The sequence below is a fragment of the Pseudoliparis swirei genome, chromosome 23 (assembly GCF_029220125.1).
Source record: "Pseudoliparis swirei isolate HS2019 ecotype Mariana Trench chromosome 23, NWPU_hadal_v1, whole genome shotgun sequence".
Taxonomy (NCBI): Eukaryota; Metazoa; Chordata; class Actinopteri; order Perciformes; family Liparidae; genus Pseudoliparis; species Pseudoliparis swirei.
Genome location: NC_079410.1, coordinates 9,427,319 through 9,442,578, shown reverse-complemented (window position 1 = coordinate 9,442,578; position 15,260 = coordinate 9,427,319). Strand labels below are relative to the sequence as shown.

At 42.1% G+C, this 15,260-nt stretch overlaps 1 protein-coding gene across 1 annotated transcript in view; it reads left to right on the top strand.

Moving 5' to 3' along the window:
- The window catches only part of pitpnc1a (phosphatidylinositol transfer protein cytoplasmic 1a), a 34,630-nt gene that overhangs the window by 14,164 nt on the left and 5,206 nt on the right, over positions 1-15,260 (top strand). Inside the window, exons 2-5 of the mRNA XM_056407488.1 lie at positions 7,248-7,396; positions 9,561-9,649; positions 10,461-10,468; positions 14,030-14,101. Of these exons, the coding sequence (XP_056263463.1) occupies positions 7,248-7,396; positions 9,561-9,649; positions 10,461-10,468; positions 14,030-14,101 (318 nt within the window). The remainder of the gene's footprint in view (positions 1-7,247; positions 7,397-9,560; positions 9,650-10,460; positions 10,469-14,029; positions 14,102-15,260) is intronic.

Below are 15,260 nucleotides of genomic sequence, written 5' to 3'. Positions count from 1 at the left end.
TGTTGCTGTGCCATGTGGTAGTTATACAGAACATGTTGGGAAATGCTTGTAGCTCATCTAATGGGTGACTTTATTACAACAGAGGTTTATATATATATACACCCCCTCCCTTCAATTGTGCCTGAAGGAAGCACACAGTATGACTGATGTACAGGGGAGTATGTGGTCTGCTCCATCCATGGTATTCATGACGACGTCAGCATTTGTTGTGCAAGAGCTATAGCATTGTTTTTCTTCTGCAGAAGGAATTCCTGCAACTCTACTCAATATGCAAAAGGTCAAGGATGGTAGAATCTGAACTTCCTAGCTCTGACACATACACATACTAACAAAAACACACACACATACACACACACACACACACGGCGTTCCTGAGCTCGCTGCCATCTTTGGCATTCTCCTATACTGCCATGTGACCCAACGTGCTCTGTGGATTTATCAAGGTTTTACAGGGAGTCAATGCTCACCTTCACATTCTGCTGAATCAGCGGGAATGGAGCAAATACAGTCAGTCATATGCACTCGCTCTCAACAGCATGCCCCTCGTTTCTGCTGAAACAGCAGAGTGTGTGTGTGTGTGTGTGTGTGTGTGCGTTGTATTGTCTAGTCCTTGTGTGTTTCAAATTGAGTACATTCGATGCATCAGATAAATGAAAGATGTATGATTCCAGGGTGTTTGCTTGAGTCTTGGTCCGTCATGGGGGAGCGACCTTCCTGTCCGGACACAGAGGGGACTGGTGGTTGTTGGCAGGAAGGACGAAGGATCCCCTGAAGCAGACCTTGTCCTAGCAGAACTGGATCCGCTGTCATGCACTATTGCTGACTCATCAGTTCTGCAGATACCTTCAATAAAAACAGCCCTGGCTGTAATTAAATTTGACTGTGTTGATATTCTCATTTGCAAATTTCTATCACTATTATTTCCAGAGCGCTTTCTACATAATTGCACGAGCATTGAATAACATGTTTGCTCTTGACATGCTGTCTGTACCAATGTTTTCCTAGAACACAGATTTACTCACTTACCTGAAGCAAAAATAGCTCTGTCTCTTTTTTACTCCTTTTCTTTCTCACAGGCTCTTCTCTCTCTCTCTCTCTCTCGCTTTCTCTTACTCTCTATCACTTAATCTTCCATCTCTCTCATGGACGAGCAACATTGTCACATTAATGCCTGCCACAACATTAATCACATGAGCCTTTCTTAACTCTGTGAATTCATCCTGTTCACACATTTCTTCATGGCAGAGGACTCCCACTCCTCTGACAGCTCAACCCTGGAGCACGGTGTCATTTATGTCCGTGTATCAGCTCGTGCACCTCCTGAGCCGCCCCCCGGGGAGATTACAGTTAGATTACGGCCCCGCAGTGTGCTGCGTCATTTAACAATAGCTTTGTTTCGAGCTTACTTTTTTTACTCATCGTCTGCTAAATGTGTTCCAATTATTGAATGTATTTGTGTTTTAAGTTTTGTAATACGGGTGGTCGCTTATTGTCTGATGAATTAGGATCAAACTTTACCAACGTAAACAAAAATGTCTGTTGACATTTTGAAAATGTTCCTTTGTTCATTGTTTGTGTGCATCTGCTGTGAGAAGAGGGATGTTTATATCTGTCAGAATAATTCATCCACCATATAGATAGATAGATAGATATGTACTTTATTAATCCCCAAGGGGAAATTTGTCGTAACAGTAGCAGCACCAATAAACTAAACACACAAGAATAATAAAAAAATATATTACAAAATAAAAAATAAATAAAAATAAAAACAGGGATGAAAGATAAAGATGTATACAAGAAGTATACAAAGTAAAATATAAAATAAAATATATATGTATCTATACAACATATATGCATACACAATACACAATACAATACTAATGACAAATTAAATTAAATATTAAATATAGACAGTGTGCAAAATGCAAAGTGTGTGTATGTGTGTAGTGTAAATGAAAATGAAGTGTGTGTGTATGTGTGTAGTGTAAGTAAATGAAACATGAGACAACATGGATGGATTTCACAAACATTTATCTGTGAAGGAACAGAGGGAATAAAACTTACTAGATAAAGCTGAAAAAGATATGGTTGGTGATATAGTCTAAACTGAATGAAATCTCTTCTTTTTTCAATTCACACCCAATTTAAAAAAGAAAAAGATAATATTTACCATCACTAGACTTTTTAATAAATACAAGATGCCTCCTGACAATTAGAAAGGTCTCCTCCAGGTTGGTCTACAACGACCTCTGCTGTGTTGTGTGATTAAATGAGCACAACCCCCGACCGGCTAACCAACCGTCTGGAGTATCCAAGTCCATCAGGCTTGTTTTTCACTGGCACGTCTTCCACAATAGAGAGATTTCATGTTAGTCTTTGCAGATGTCTGCACCCACTCGCTTGCTTCTCAGCTCCGTCTGACATCTGTGACCCAACTTGAGGCGTTTATTTATGCTTCAAGTCTATTTTTTCCTCAATAGTAGTGTATACTAAAGGTTGATGCAGTAAACAGGCATCGAATAAGTGTCTCCGGCCGCAGATTGCTGGTGATGCACAATCTATGGTTTTCAGAGTAGGCAGTGGGGGTTGAGATGCACTGAGCTGTGTTGTCACTGGCTGAGGAGGGAGCAAGGAGTCAGCAGCAGTCAATGACGGTATATAACGGGCAATAAAAGGTGTTTTGAAAGTGTGTAAGTCAACACAACCTCGAGAGGTACTTCTTCACACGAGTTTTAAGCACTTTTTGATGGATAAATAAAACTGTTAATTCTAATATTGCTTTAGCAATACAAATACAGTCTTTTCTGTGTGTTTTTATGCAAATAGCCACAAAAGATGACTACAAGAAAGTACATTTCAAACTTTTTCTGATTCGTGAGCTTTTATAAACCTACACCCAATCCTAAAATGCAGAAGCCATTTATCTGAACAGGAACAGAGTCATTTATCCAAGAATACAGAGTGCTGGAAGCAGTAATTACTCTGTTTTTGGTTCAATTTAAATTACATGTATGCATTGTGCCCAGTATTTTCTTATGCAGAAGTTTGCTCGTGCGTGTGGGTGAGTGCATGTGTGTGTGTGTGCATGTGTGTGTATGTGTGTGTGTGTGTTTTATCTCACACTAACACACTCCTTGGCTGCAGCACAATGACAGCTCCCCACTACCTGCTGTTGTGTGAGAACAGAGAGGCAGTAAGCGACAGTTTGATCACAGAATTGGCTCAATACTTTCATCTTTAAATAGTATTTTACTTTTCATAAATGCATATCAATCCATGGCAACTCTTTAATGCACTATAGGTTTTTTATTATTGTTGTTTTTTTGCATTCGCTGGGGAATATACTCTCAATTTCTAAAGATCAGGATATGTTTAATTAATTCCTATGTGTTGGGGACGACAATAATACAACACAAGGCACTTGTTTTGTTAGTTTAGCACAAAGACAGAGAAATTACATTTAATTTAGCTGACGCTTTTGTCTAAAGTGGACCCACAGTCGCCCTTTAGCAAGCTAGCCTTGCTCTGTCCAGAGTCAGGCTGCAATTAAAGATTATTTTCCAAGTTGAATAATCTGTTTATTATCTTTGTATTATTATCAGTGTTTCCAAAAGCTCAAGATGCTGTCCTCAAAGGTCTCGTTTTGTCCACAACTCAAAGATATTCAGTTTATTGTCATAGAGATGGAAAGAAAGGAAGTAAAGGGACCAACATCGGGATGATATTTTTTATCCCTCTGACAAAATTCTTTAAAAAACAAAGTTTTTAGCTCTCCATCTGCAGTAATAACTGGCACCAGAGTTAATGATGCTGAGGACTACAGAGGACTGAGTGCTGAAAGTGTCTGAACTCTACGGCTTTAACAGATACCACATGACGAGGTTTGGTGGCAGAATGTGAAAAGAGATGTTCAAAAAAGGAAATGGGGAAATTAGGTGAAGACGTAACGGTGAGGTGAGGATAGAAAAGAAGGAAATAAAGAAAATTGACTGTGTGGATAAATCAAATGACAGGTAGAAGAAAAATGACACCCGAGCCTCCGATGAAACATCTTTTCCTGTTGCTGTCAGCCCTCGATGTAACACCCTGTTCTGTTTCTCCTGTGTTCCGTGTCTCCTCTGTCTCTTCTCTGTCTTAATTGTTTAATTTCCTGCACCTGCCCTCAGCCACTCTTGTCTCGTTAGTGTCTGATGTCGTACACCTGTTTCCCCCCCTATATATTGTGTCAGTGTTTCCCTTGTCTGCTGTCGGATTGTCGTCTCTAGTTCTGTGTCCTTTTCCCGTCGTCCTGTCCGTGTTCCTGGTTCTGCCTGTTGACCCTGCCTGCCTGCCTGCCCTGACTGATGATTCTCTGCCTGCCCCTTTTGGACCTTGTTTTTTTTGTAAACTGTTTTGCCTCATTAAAGAGTGCTTTTTTTGTTTTGTTATTTATATTGCGTCCAGCCTGTCTCCCTGCGCCTGAGCCTCACCCCGTCACAAGAACCTGACACTCGATCCAACCCAATGGCTCTATTTTCTTTAGGGAGGAATAGAAAGAGATAAAAAGAGATCATTCAGGGCCACTCCAACCTGAGCAAGGGCCACTTCTCCCTCCTCGTCATTAGAGCAAGATTTCCAAAGACAACAATGAAAGCAGCCCCTCCTTAATCAGCAGCAGCCATCAGTTAGACCGCACACAGGGGCCGCATACAATGGCAAGTAGGAAGGACATCATGACAGCTGGAGAGTTTACACAATATGTCGGAGCCCTGAATGAACCGAGGGAAACATGAAAGATGGCGCTTAATGTTAATACGCTGTTGTCGGACATCAGTGTGATCAGAGTGGCATTCAGAGGGCCCCCTCGAGTGGGTATTCTGCCTCGATGCTTTCCATCTCACAGGAAGATTTATGCGTGCGGTTCAGCCACCTTTCATCTTTGTTTTGCCCCTACAGGAATCTCTGGAAATGTAATTATTGATTTTGTATGACAACCTCGTCCTTCTTCTTCTTTGAGCTGTCTGAACGTCATGGACCGATTCTCTCTCTTTCATAATGACTCTGACAATATGTTAAACACAGATGACGTCTCCAACAAATTACATAAATGCTGTGGTTCATTTCAAATCATTACGGCGATTACGGCGCCTTTGAATAACTAACTCACTTTAGCAACTTTGGATGGGTCTAATTTGTTATTTATGAGTTTCTTTTTCTATGGGTGTCATGTGTGTCCTTTGTATATCCCTGGTGTTTAGTTTCACCTTGTGACGGCTATTCCTGTCTGTCGATGCTGTTTCCACGATATGTTTTTTGCATTTGCATGTGTATGGTTGTCCATCTCCTCATGTATATATTATAATTTTGCAGTTTCACAAATATCTATATGTTTAAAACAGCATAGTGACATTTCTTGGCAGTGCAGCAGGCTGTCAACACAGCATCAACATGTTAGATTTCGTGTTCACTCTCTTTTTATTGTGTTATGGTTTCCTTAAACTGCTGAGTGAAATATCTGTCCACAATATTGACCAGCTAGTCCCTCCAGTGGTCCGTCTGCTGTTTGTCTAGCCAGGTTGTATTTTTCTTAAAACAAGCTGCCTCGGAAAATGACTGCAGTGAGACTTTACCAGTAAAGTTAAAGGCCGTGAAACCAAAACAATAAAGTTTGCTGATGCTGAAACACTTTATAGAGCAGGACAAAACGTCTGAGTCAGCTGATAATTCTCTTTGTGTTTGAACCCCTTTACACATACAGATAATCATTGGATCCTTTAGTAATAGTAATATTGAGATGAGAGCAGCTTTAAGTTGTAGAGATGAAGCCTCTTCGTGCGTGCGTGCGACACAGGATCCTCCTTCCTGGCCCGTGACTGTGTCATCGCAGCAGAAAAATTATGCCAGACTCCAACAGCTGTTCAGTCAGAAACGTACGGCCATCAACATTCCAGCTGGGAATACTTTGCCTCAGCTTTTTCTCTCATGGTCGGCAGATGGAAGAATTTGGCATTGTAGTTAAAAAAAGTTACACCCTGAGCTTGTGTACTGGTACGCATTGGCTCCTCTGTTTTCCACTACGCTATCCAATTTCTTTTCTCTCTAATCCTTGCTTTTTGTAGCCGGACATTGAGTCACAACTAAATTCAATCCAATTCAATTTATTTTGTACAGCCCAATATCACAAAGTACAAATTTGCCTCAGAGGGCTTTACAATCTGTACTCATATAACATCCCTGTCCCAGGACCTCACATCGGATCAAGAAAAACTCCAAAGAAATAGAAAAAAGAAAAAGAAGGGAAGAAACCTTCAGGAGAGCAACAGAGGAGGATCCCTCTCTAGGATGGATAGAAGCAATAGATGTCATGTGTACAGAAGGAATCATTACAGAGTTACAACACATTCAATGATTATGAAAGAGTGTATGAATAGTTCGTAGTAGGCATTAACTCAGTCAGGCTTGTCCTTTTTTCCATTAGCTTAACACAGCTATCACTGGTTGGCTGTGTGATGTGTGTGTGTGTGTGTGTGTGTGTGCGTGTGTGTGTATGTGTGTGGCGGTTGAGTCCTACATGACCCCTTGGCATTCCAGCAGAGTGGCATAAGTCACCATCAAGGCCGTATCGATTTCTCCCCAGCCCGGAAATAGGCCTTCAAGCAGTCGGAAATCTCCCTCCTAAAGTACTCGCGCTCTGATGCTTGTTTTCCAAATGTATGGAAAATAGTTACAGTGTGACGAACCAACACGACCAAAGGGGACATCGTTTTTTGGGCCAAGTGGGTCATTCTGTGATGAGAGAAAGATGTGGCTGTTGACTAATGTGGCACAAGGGTGCCGTGGCATAGGGTCACCTCGCTGGCTGCTGCTGGTGTTACTATTGTTGTACTACTTGGACCTGATATGAGGCCCTGGTCACGATGCTGCAGACAGCTCATAATACCCCAGCTCTCTTTCGCTGTGGCGACCGTCCCCAGGTGTCAGGACCACTCAGTGGTGGCAGTAATCCTGGTATTTTCCCTTCTGTATTTATTTTTACGGCTGCTATAAAATTATACCGTTAAGTCCGTTGTTGGCCTTCAAACAAAGAGCATCTTGTTTCCATTCACATTTCCCTCATCATAACTGAACTGCAGATGCATTTGACAGTTTGTTGCTATGACAATATGTCAGCGTGGCCTCCTGCGGCCTTAATTGTCTCTCAAGATTTAATAATACAATCAATCTAATATCACGCTTCTCTGTTGGTTTGTCTCCCGTCTGTCTTTCAGTACCAGATTGGCCAGCTGTACATGATCAGTAAGCACAGTCATGAGCAAAGTGAACGTGGGGAGGGGGTGGAGGTGGTCCAGAACGAGCCCTATGAGGACCCTGAGCACGGATCAGGCCAGTTCACCGAGAAACGAATCTACCTCAACAAGTGAGTGTCTCCCTCTTGCCATGTAACGTAGAACGAACAACGTGTATGTTCAATATTATTTTTTTTAGTATTAGTATTAACAATGTGTATGAATGTAGTTTAATACAACATGGATCCCAAAAAGAGTCTTTGACTGTCTAGCTCCAGATTAATGTAAACTGTAAATACTATTTATATATATACATATATAATAAACAAATATATATATATATATAAACAAATATTTTATCTCACACTAATGATCCTCAGTATTCTATCACAGGTCTGTGTTTGTGAGGCAGATGCTGATGAAACTATCAGGAGAGACCTTGATGACAGATTAGCCATTGCTTAGATATTTTATGATGTATTCATGTCAACATTTGTCTTCTTCAAATAAAAAGCTCAGTATGAATCGTCACATTTATGACACGCTTATCTGGTATAAAATGCAAATGTTAGGTATCATAAGGCTTTGCAAGCTGCGCTAAGCATTGCTGCTGTGTTTCAGGAATAAGCAAGAGGGCAACGTAGTTCAGTCTCCCTTTTCATCTCCCTCCTGTGTTTTGTTCACCTCGATAAGCGGGACATTTATTATTACCTTTTCTGTTATGTAGATTGCAATTTAATTCTCCATGTGCGGTCCGTAGTGTGGTCTCCTCATTCTCTTTTGTGAATCTGCTGTGAATGTGACCCCTCATCAAACACCTGCATCCATTAAGCTGAACAGCATTACAGCATGCACTACAAAATATAGTATGTACATTTGCACAAAATATAAAGGACAGTTGGACTTTTTATTAAGTATGCTCTTGAGACAAATCCAGGTGAAAGCCTGGTACAGTACTTCATTGATTTCTCTTATTAGATCTAAATTGATTTCAAAGGATGAGAGGTAAACAAACACAATGGATGATAATGGATGGAAGGGAGGAAGAGGGGGAAAGAGAGGCAGGGATAGAAAGAGAGGAAGAGGGGGAAAGAGAGGCAGAGATGGATAGAGAGGCTTCGGGGGAAAGGTTTCGTGGTCGGGAGTGAAGTAAATGGGCCTTTGGGAACAGTGAAGTGTCATTGACAAACTCAGAGGATGGGAAGATGTAGTGCTGTTTGTGTGTGTGTGTGTGTGTATAAGTGTGTGTGTGTGTGTGTGTGTGTGTGTGTGTGTGTGTGTGTGTGTGTGTGGGCAGAGGGAGATAAGGTCAGTGTAAGTGATGGATAATTTGAGCATTCACTGTCGGACGTCTCGCCTGCCTCCCTCCACCCACAGACCACCTGTTACCACGTTATAGCTGCAGTCTGTGTGTGTGTGTGTGTGTGTGTGTGTGTAGTGCAGGCAGTGTGAGTACATGTGACCGGTCTGCTGTGTCAGCACACTCCCCAGTCTGTTTGACAGTCCATTGGAGACCAGAGGGAACCGTCCGTCTCGTCCCATCGGTCCGTACAGACTCGGTATAATTTCCACATTCAATTACAGCTGCTAGACACCGAATAAAAAAGGACACGAGTGATAATGTGGGAGCAAGAATAATCAATGGCTGCTGCAAAAGATGATTATCCTCAAAGAGGAATTCGGTCGAGCTTAATCTTGGCGTCCAATTGTGGTGCTATTTGTTTCGCTTGATTGGCTGAAATTCAGTCAGCAGCAACATGAACCAACTGTGATCTGGAACGCAGTGGTGTTTGTGATGGGATTCAATAATGAGGCCGTTCATTGTCTATTAACCTGTGAAATCATGCATTCTTTTTGCCTCTGCAATCTCCCTCCAGCGAAGCAAGGTTTGGCCCATGTGCTTTTTGTCCATCAGTAGTCGTTTGCATTTTGATTGGACCGCCATACAATGCCGGCTACTTGACTGCAACGCTCCGCATTTAGAATCAATTTGTGCTGACTAATAGCTGGTTCTGTGTACTCTCCGCCCTCCGTGTCCCTCTTCTATCACGGTTCAGGCTCCGGTGAAACTCCACTGCAGGGTGGAGCGTGTAATCAGTGGCTGCTTTGCAAGGCCTCCATGGCTCCAAAGAGTTGGATATGTGTGATTGCTTCTTCTGGGTGATAGGAACGGAGTGGAGCAACCTTAAAAGAGGGCTACTTTTACTGTACAGCACGCAAGTTGTGTGTATCGTCAGTCTTCTCACTTTTCAGTTTACATTTTACAAATCCATCCATTATTTTTCTGCGTTTCAGCAAGCTGCCCAGCTGGGCCAGAGCAGTGGTCCCTAAAATATTCTATGTCACAGAGAAGGCGTGGAACTATTACCCCTACACTATCACAGGTAATGATTTAATTACACATCTTTGTGCTCCATTCATCTCAAATATGCATTTATATGGTAGACACCTTCATGAATAAGCATGTGTAAGAACACTATATTATGCAACAAGTATTAGCATTGGTTTAAAAAAAATAGGCAACCCCTGTCTCTCAATATAAAGATATATCCTTCTTTAATTGCATGGATTTCCACAGATTTGTACATAAATTCCCATTTTTCGGCAGCCCTCTACAAACAGGGCTCTGTCCCCCTGCTGGCGGCCGTCATGTGGGATCATTTGAAGGGAAAAGGGATGTAGAAGCAATATTCTATTATAGTCACAATCCACAATAAGCAGAGGGCATGGAGGGATGGGAGACAGAGGTCATGAAGGAAGTGATGAAGAGAGGACAGGTAGCTGTAAGATGAATGGTCAAATGGAAGGCTCAACATAAACACAGACTTACACTGACAGGTAATACACCGTCAGTCTGTGGATATCACATTTCCTTGTGGTGATGTTGTACTTCCAGAAACTGGAAGCACTGCAGTATGCACAGCCCCATGGTAGCAGCTGCACTGGGAAGTGCAGCGCTCCTGTGTGTACAGTATGTCCATAATGCTTTTTGTTTTTCTGTGAGACTGTCGTCGGCGCTCTCGCTGAGACTAAAATGCTATTTGTGAAGCTTAATGGTCGTTTGTCAACTAAATTGTATTTTCTTATCTCTCTCATGCTGTTCCATTCCTTTCTTCTCTTCTAACTGTCTGCACCCATCACCCACCTCCCATCTCTGCCCATTACACTGATGGCCTCCACTGGGAATATGGACAGAGTACACAGTGAGTACTTTCAACGTCTTTCAATGTGTATTCGTGGTCCAATATGCTCCAATATTACATTAGCATATTTCCTTCTTTTAATAATGTTCCATTCCTGGAATTGTTTCAGACTGTTTCAGACGGTTAATAGCTGGTTGACATTTTAATGATGGCGCGTGTGTGTTCGAATGCAATTTAATGCACACTGATTCAACTTTGTGAGATTGAAGTCACACACGATGAACAGATAATGTGTTTTTTTAAACATCATTTTAATGGTGTGGGGGGGGGGGGGGTGGCATGCGTGTGTGCGTGCATGTGCATGTGTGTTTGTGTGTGTGTCTGTATGTGTGTGTGTGGTTGTGAGTGTGCGCGTGCAACATAGGGGGAGAAAGATAAGCGTGTTTGTGAGGTTTCTTCCCTTTATTCTTCAGATTTTGCCCGAAGCAAATTCCTTCTAATCCAAACAGTTCCAACATCTCGTCTCCAATTTCATAATGCTCCCTTCAGCGACGTTTAGCTTCAACCGTCCCATCTTTCAAACACATGTCATTTCACATCGTTTGAAAAAACATGTGCGATCCGGTAACTCAATTAAATAAAAAAGTAATAGCTTTTTTAATTTTCATACTTTGTATTGTTCTCCTTCTGACTTAATGATTAGTTTGTGTTGTACATAATTATGTACATCCAATTAAAAAATGATACCCAAGAGACGGTACTAATCAGCATCCACCATTCATTCCCCGAGACACAGTGGCAGCGTGAGGTTCTTCAGCTCTTCCTTGGGATTCTCAAGGTGTTACCAGGCTAAGTGATATATTTCATACCTCCGGTATGTCGTGGGTCTGCTTGGGATCAACTCCCACTTGGATATGCCAGAAATAACTGGATGAATCAGCTGCTTGTCTATGAAATCAAGTTGTTGAATGTACTCTTCTCAAACTCGGGACCATAATGAAGGTTGAAATGTAAAAATGGAGACGTAGGAACTTCCCCTTCAGACCGAGCTTGTTCTTCACTGATTGTTTGGTACAGCCCCTGCATCCCTTCTGCACCCATCAAATATCAACTCATTAAGCTCCTTTTCCTTTAAAAACATTAAGAACCCCCAACGCTCTCAGCGGTACGGCTTTTTAATTTACCGGCACTGAGAAAAAGCACTAATGATGTTGCTCGGGGACATTAGAGAAATGTTTACCTGACCGCCTTCTGTCAAGGATCAAGGAAACACAAATAAAATCAGCGGCAGGCCGATCAATTCCCCCGCGGCTGTGCAGATACATGAAACATCTGGGCGTTGCGGGAGGTCGTGGGGATTGTTAAGTCACATGCTTGTTGCCGGAAATTAGCAGGAGCTGAAATAAATATGCTGCAGGGATACAAAGCCGGTTACACTGCTCTCAAACTAGCAATCATCATGATTTTGATAAGAGCCTCGAAGAAAACTGATGTCCAGATGTGCTCAGCGTGTGTAATCTGTGTGGACGGTGCTTGTGTAGTCACGCTGCCTCATGGCACTGATTAAGCTCGAGAGGGGTTGGTCATGATTAGCCAGAGCTGGTTGATTATGCAACATATGAGGGTAATGATTAAGAGGGGCAATGACAAGGACGTTGTTATTAAAATGGGTTTATCTTTATGGTTCTCTACTCGCCACCAGCAGGTTGAGGCTTATTTAGTTTCGTGAAATACCCTCATAACTATTTGGTAGAGATATAGTTCTGTTCCTCCCAGGGTGAATTGTAAAAATATAATGATGATTATGATCTGCACAACAAACTGCAGTTGATCGCTGGAGATCTTGGCACACTCAGCACTTTATTTTCCTGGACACTTTAACCTGCTGGAAATTCACTTTGGTCACTGCCTTGTGTATATATTTTGTTTCCTCTGTATATTTAGTATTTTAGTATTTAGTGTTGTGTTTTATTTTGTATCCTTTATTTTTATTAATGGTCTAATGTGGAACCGCTGCTGTGATCTTGAAATGTCCCCACTGTGGGATTAATAAAGGATTATCTTACTTTATTTTATCTAATGATGATGATTTATCTTAATCTAATATGATAATCTGACTAGCACCTTCATTCAGTCAACATTTAAATGAGTCTAATACGTATGGCCACATGTCTGAGAATAAATTCCTATGAGCCTCAGCTGTACTTTGTGTGTGTACTTTATGATATTCATTAAATAAATAATCGTAGTCGGCTAGCTGTCTTATCTGTGTGTGCTCTAAAAAATACAAATCTGTTTTTCACACGCAGCCCTGGTTACCTCACCTTCCAGCTGGGTTGTTACACAAAACCATCTCAAACAATTCATCTCTTCTTTTAATGAAGAAATACTCTCCCGTTGTAATGTAACTGGTGCTTTTGCATCCACGCTAACCTCTTAAGGAGCCGAGCATTGTTCAAAACAAAGTGTCACCTTCTGGATTGTCATGCAAATGTGATCCCGCGATCCTCGTGTGATCTCGTGACATCTCCAGAATCCGGCTGTCGTGCAAGGTAACGGCCCCGGCTCCGTCGGTGACAAACAAACGACTGTTACAGCCAATAAGCGACAGGGAACAGTTTGTGCTTGACCTTTGTGCAAAGCACATGCTCACAGCACAGCGAACCACTTCATGAGCACGACACACGCTGCATGAAGTGGCTGCGTGAGTCCACGGAAATGCTGCACGCTGTATTACGAGATTAATACTCAACGGGGTATTGTAGACCGACAAGAAAGATAAGCAGCGCTCTGGTGCCCTCGGCACAAAGCCAGTGGGATTCATCCATTGCATTGAATACATGATGTGTTAAAACACATGTTGATACTTGCACATTTTGTATTGAAAGATTAATCTTCTCAAATGAACTCCACCTTTTGTGATTCTTGGAGCGTGAATGCAATGGGCAGGAGTAAAAAGCTAATGTTCAGCCTATAGACAAACAAACTACACTAGGATCGTGTGAGTTTACCCACCAAGGCTGAAACGGGCAGGCGGCAGACAGTCGGCGTCTCATTTAGCTCCTTTCAGGCATGTAACCAAAAACCCATTGACTCTGACTCAAAGGAACAGGAAGTGCAAAGATGCTCATTTGCAGGTGTTCGGGCTCATTCCTGCTGCACTCCGGAGCTCATTCTTCCCTCATCCCTGCGGCTGTATTTGTCCTGCTGGGGCACACATAAACACGCATTCACTCACACACACACACACACACACACACACACACACACACCAGCTCGTACATCAGCAGCTTATGTAAGCAGTATTCTTTGGTTGTTTAATAATAGGAAGTGTTAAGTTTTAATCTAATCTTCAAGAGCTGAAGAACGGCAGTCAATAACAAAGGCAATAAAGAGAGTGTGAGAGTGTGAGAGTGTGAGCGTGTGTGTATGTGTGTGTGTGAACCGTGATAGAGTCATCACTAATGCTCAGCTGGTTTTGGCGATACAACACAGACTCAGAGACACACAATTAGTCTCACATCTCATCCTGTGTGATGCGATCAGGTCCAAACCTAAACTATGTAATTATCATCTGTTGGTATCCATTTCTCACTCTCTTGTCTTCTCTTTCCCCTCCAGTGCTCCTTCCTGCCCAAGTTTTCCATCTACATAGAGACCAAATACGAGGACAACAAAGGGAGCAATGATAGTGTGAGTGTCGTGTGGCCGTGAGCGTATTGTGTAGATCACAGCAACGCAGCAACGCAGCAACTCAGCAACTCAGCATAGCTTTTCAACAGAATCTCCTATTCTTGGAGCTTTGCCAGTCGCCTGTTGCACAACTGTCCGTCTAATGTATTCTTTCCATATTTTTACCCATCTTCTTGCTTTAAAGCCTCCAAATCTGAGCTGGTGGTCCTTGTCAGAGGTTTAGCACTCAGTCCGCTATGTTCTCGGTCCTGGTGATAGTTTCTACTCAGAATGAACAAGCTTTATGAGTGATTATTAAGATTTCGGTGACTAAAAATATCAAATTATGAGAGCTAACTCTCATAATTTCATATTTTTAGCTGCAGGTCAGTCAGAACATCAATAGTTAAACATAAATCAATCATAAACAATCAACTGCTACGGTTATAAAGCTAGATTACATTCAACAGTTAAAAGTCAAAGATATCACAGCACCATTTAATCATTTCAGTTTATTATAATAAATGCTATTGGCTTGAACGTATAGGTGCAGCTCAATTACATATTAATAAATCATAAAAATATTAATGTTGAGTGTCAATCATTGTTAAAAGCTTGAGCTCTACCTCTCCTTCAGCTCCACCGAACACGCTAATGCCAGTCGGGTCTGAAGGTTATGCAATACTGCCTCCATCCAAACTGTAGCTGAAAAACCAAAGGCCGCAGCTCCACTTAGTGGTGGCTCATGGGAGATGCGAACCCAGTACGGTTCCTACGACGGTCCTGATTTCACTTTTGAAGCCGATCTTTAGAAGTGTAGGTGTTTTTCAAAGTGTTTGATCCTTCCGCTCTCAAGTTTGCACTTACTGCCGCTGCCTTCGCCATGAGAGCAGTCTGTCTTTTTCTCCCTCCATTCTTCTCCCTCGTTTATTTTAATAACCTCGTCATTCCTCTCACTGCCCTTTCCCTCTTCTGCTGCACCTGTGTGAACGTTTGTGTAAAGCGTGATCAACTCTGTGCGTGACGCATGAGCGGGGAGATTGTTCTAAGGAGCGGATAACTGGACGGCATTGCTCTGCTGTTCCTGTGTGAGTCAGGCGGGAAAAAATCACAGACCACATGGAGGGAGTCACATTCATCCTCACAATGTGTTTAGTGTATTACAGCCAGAAGGAAGGAC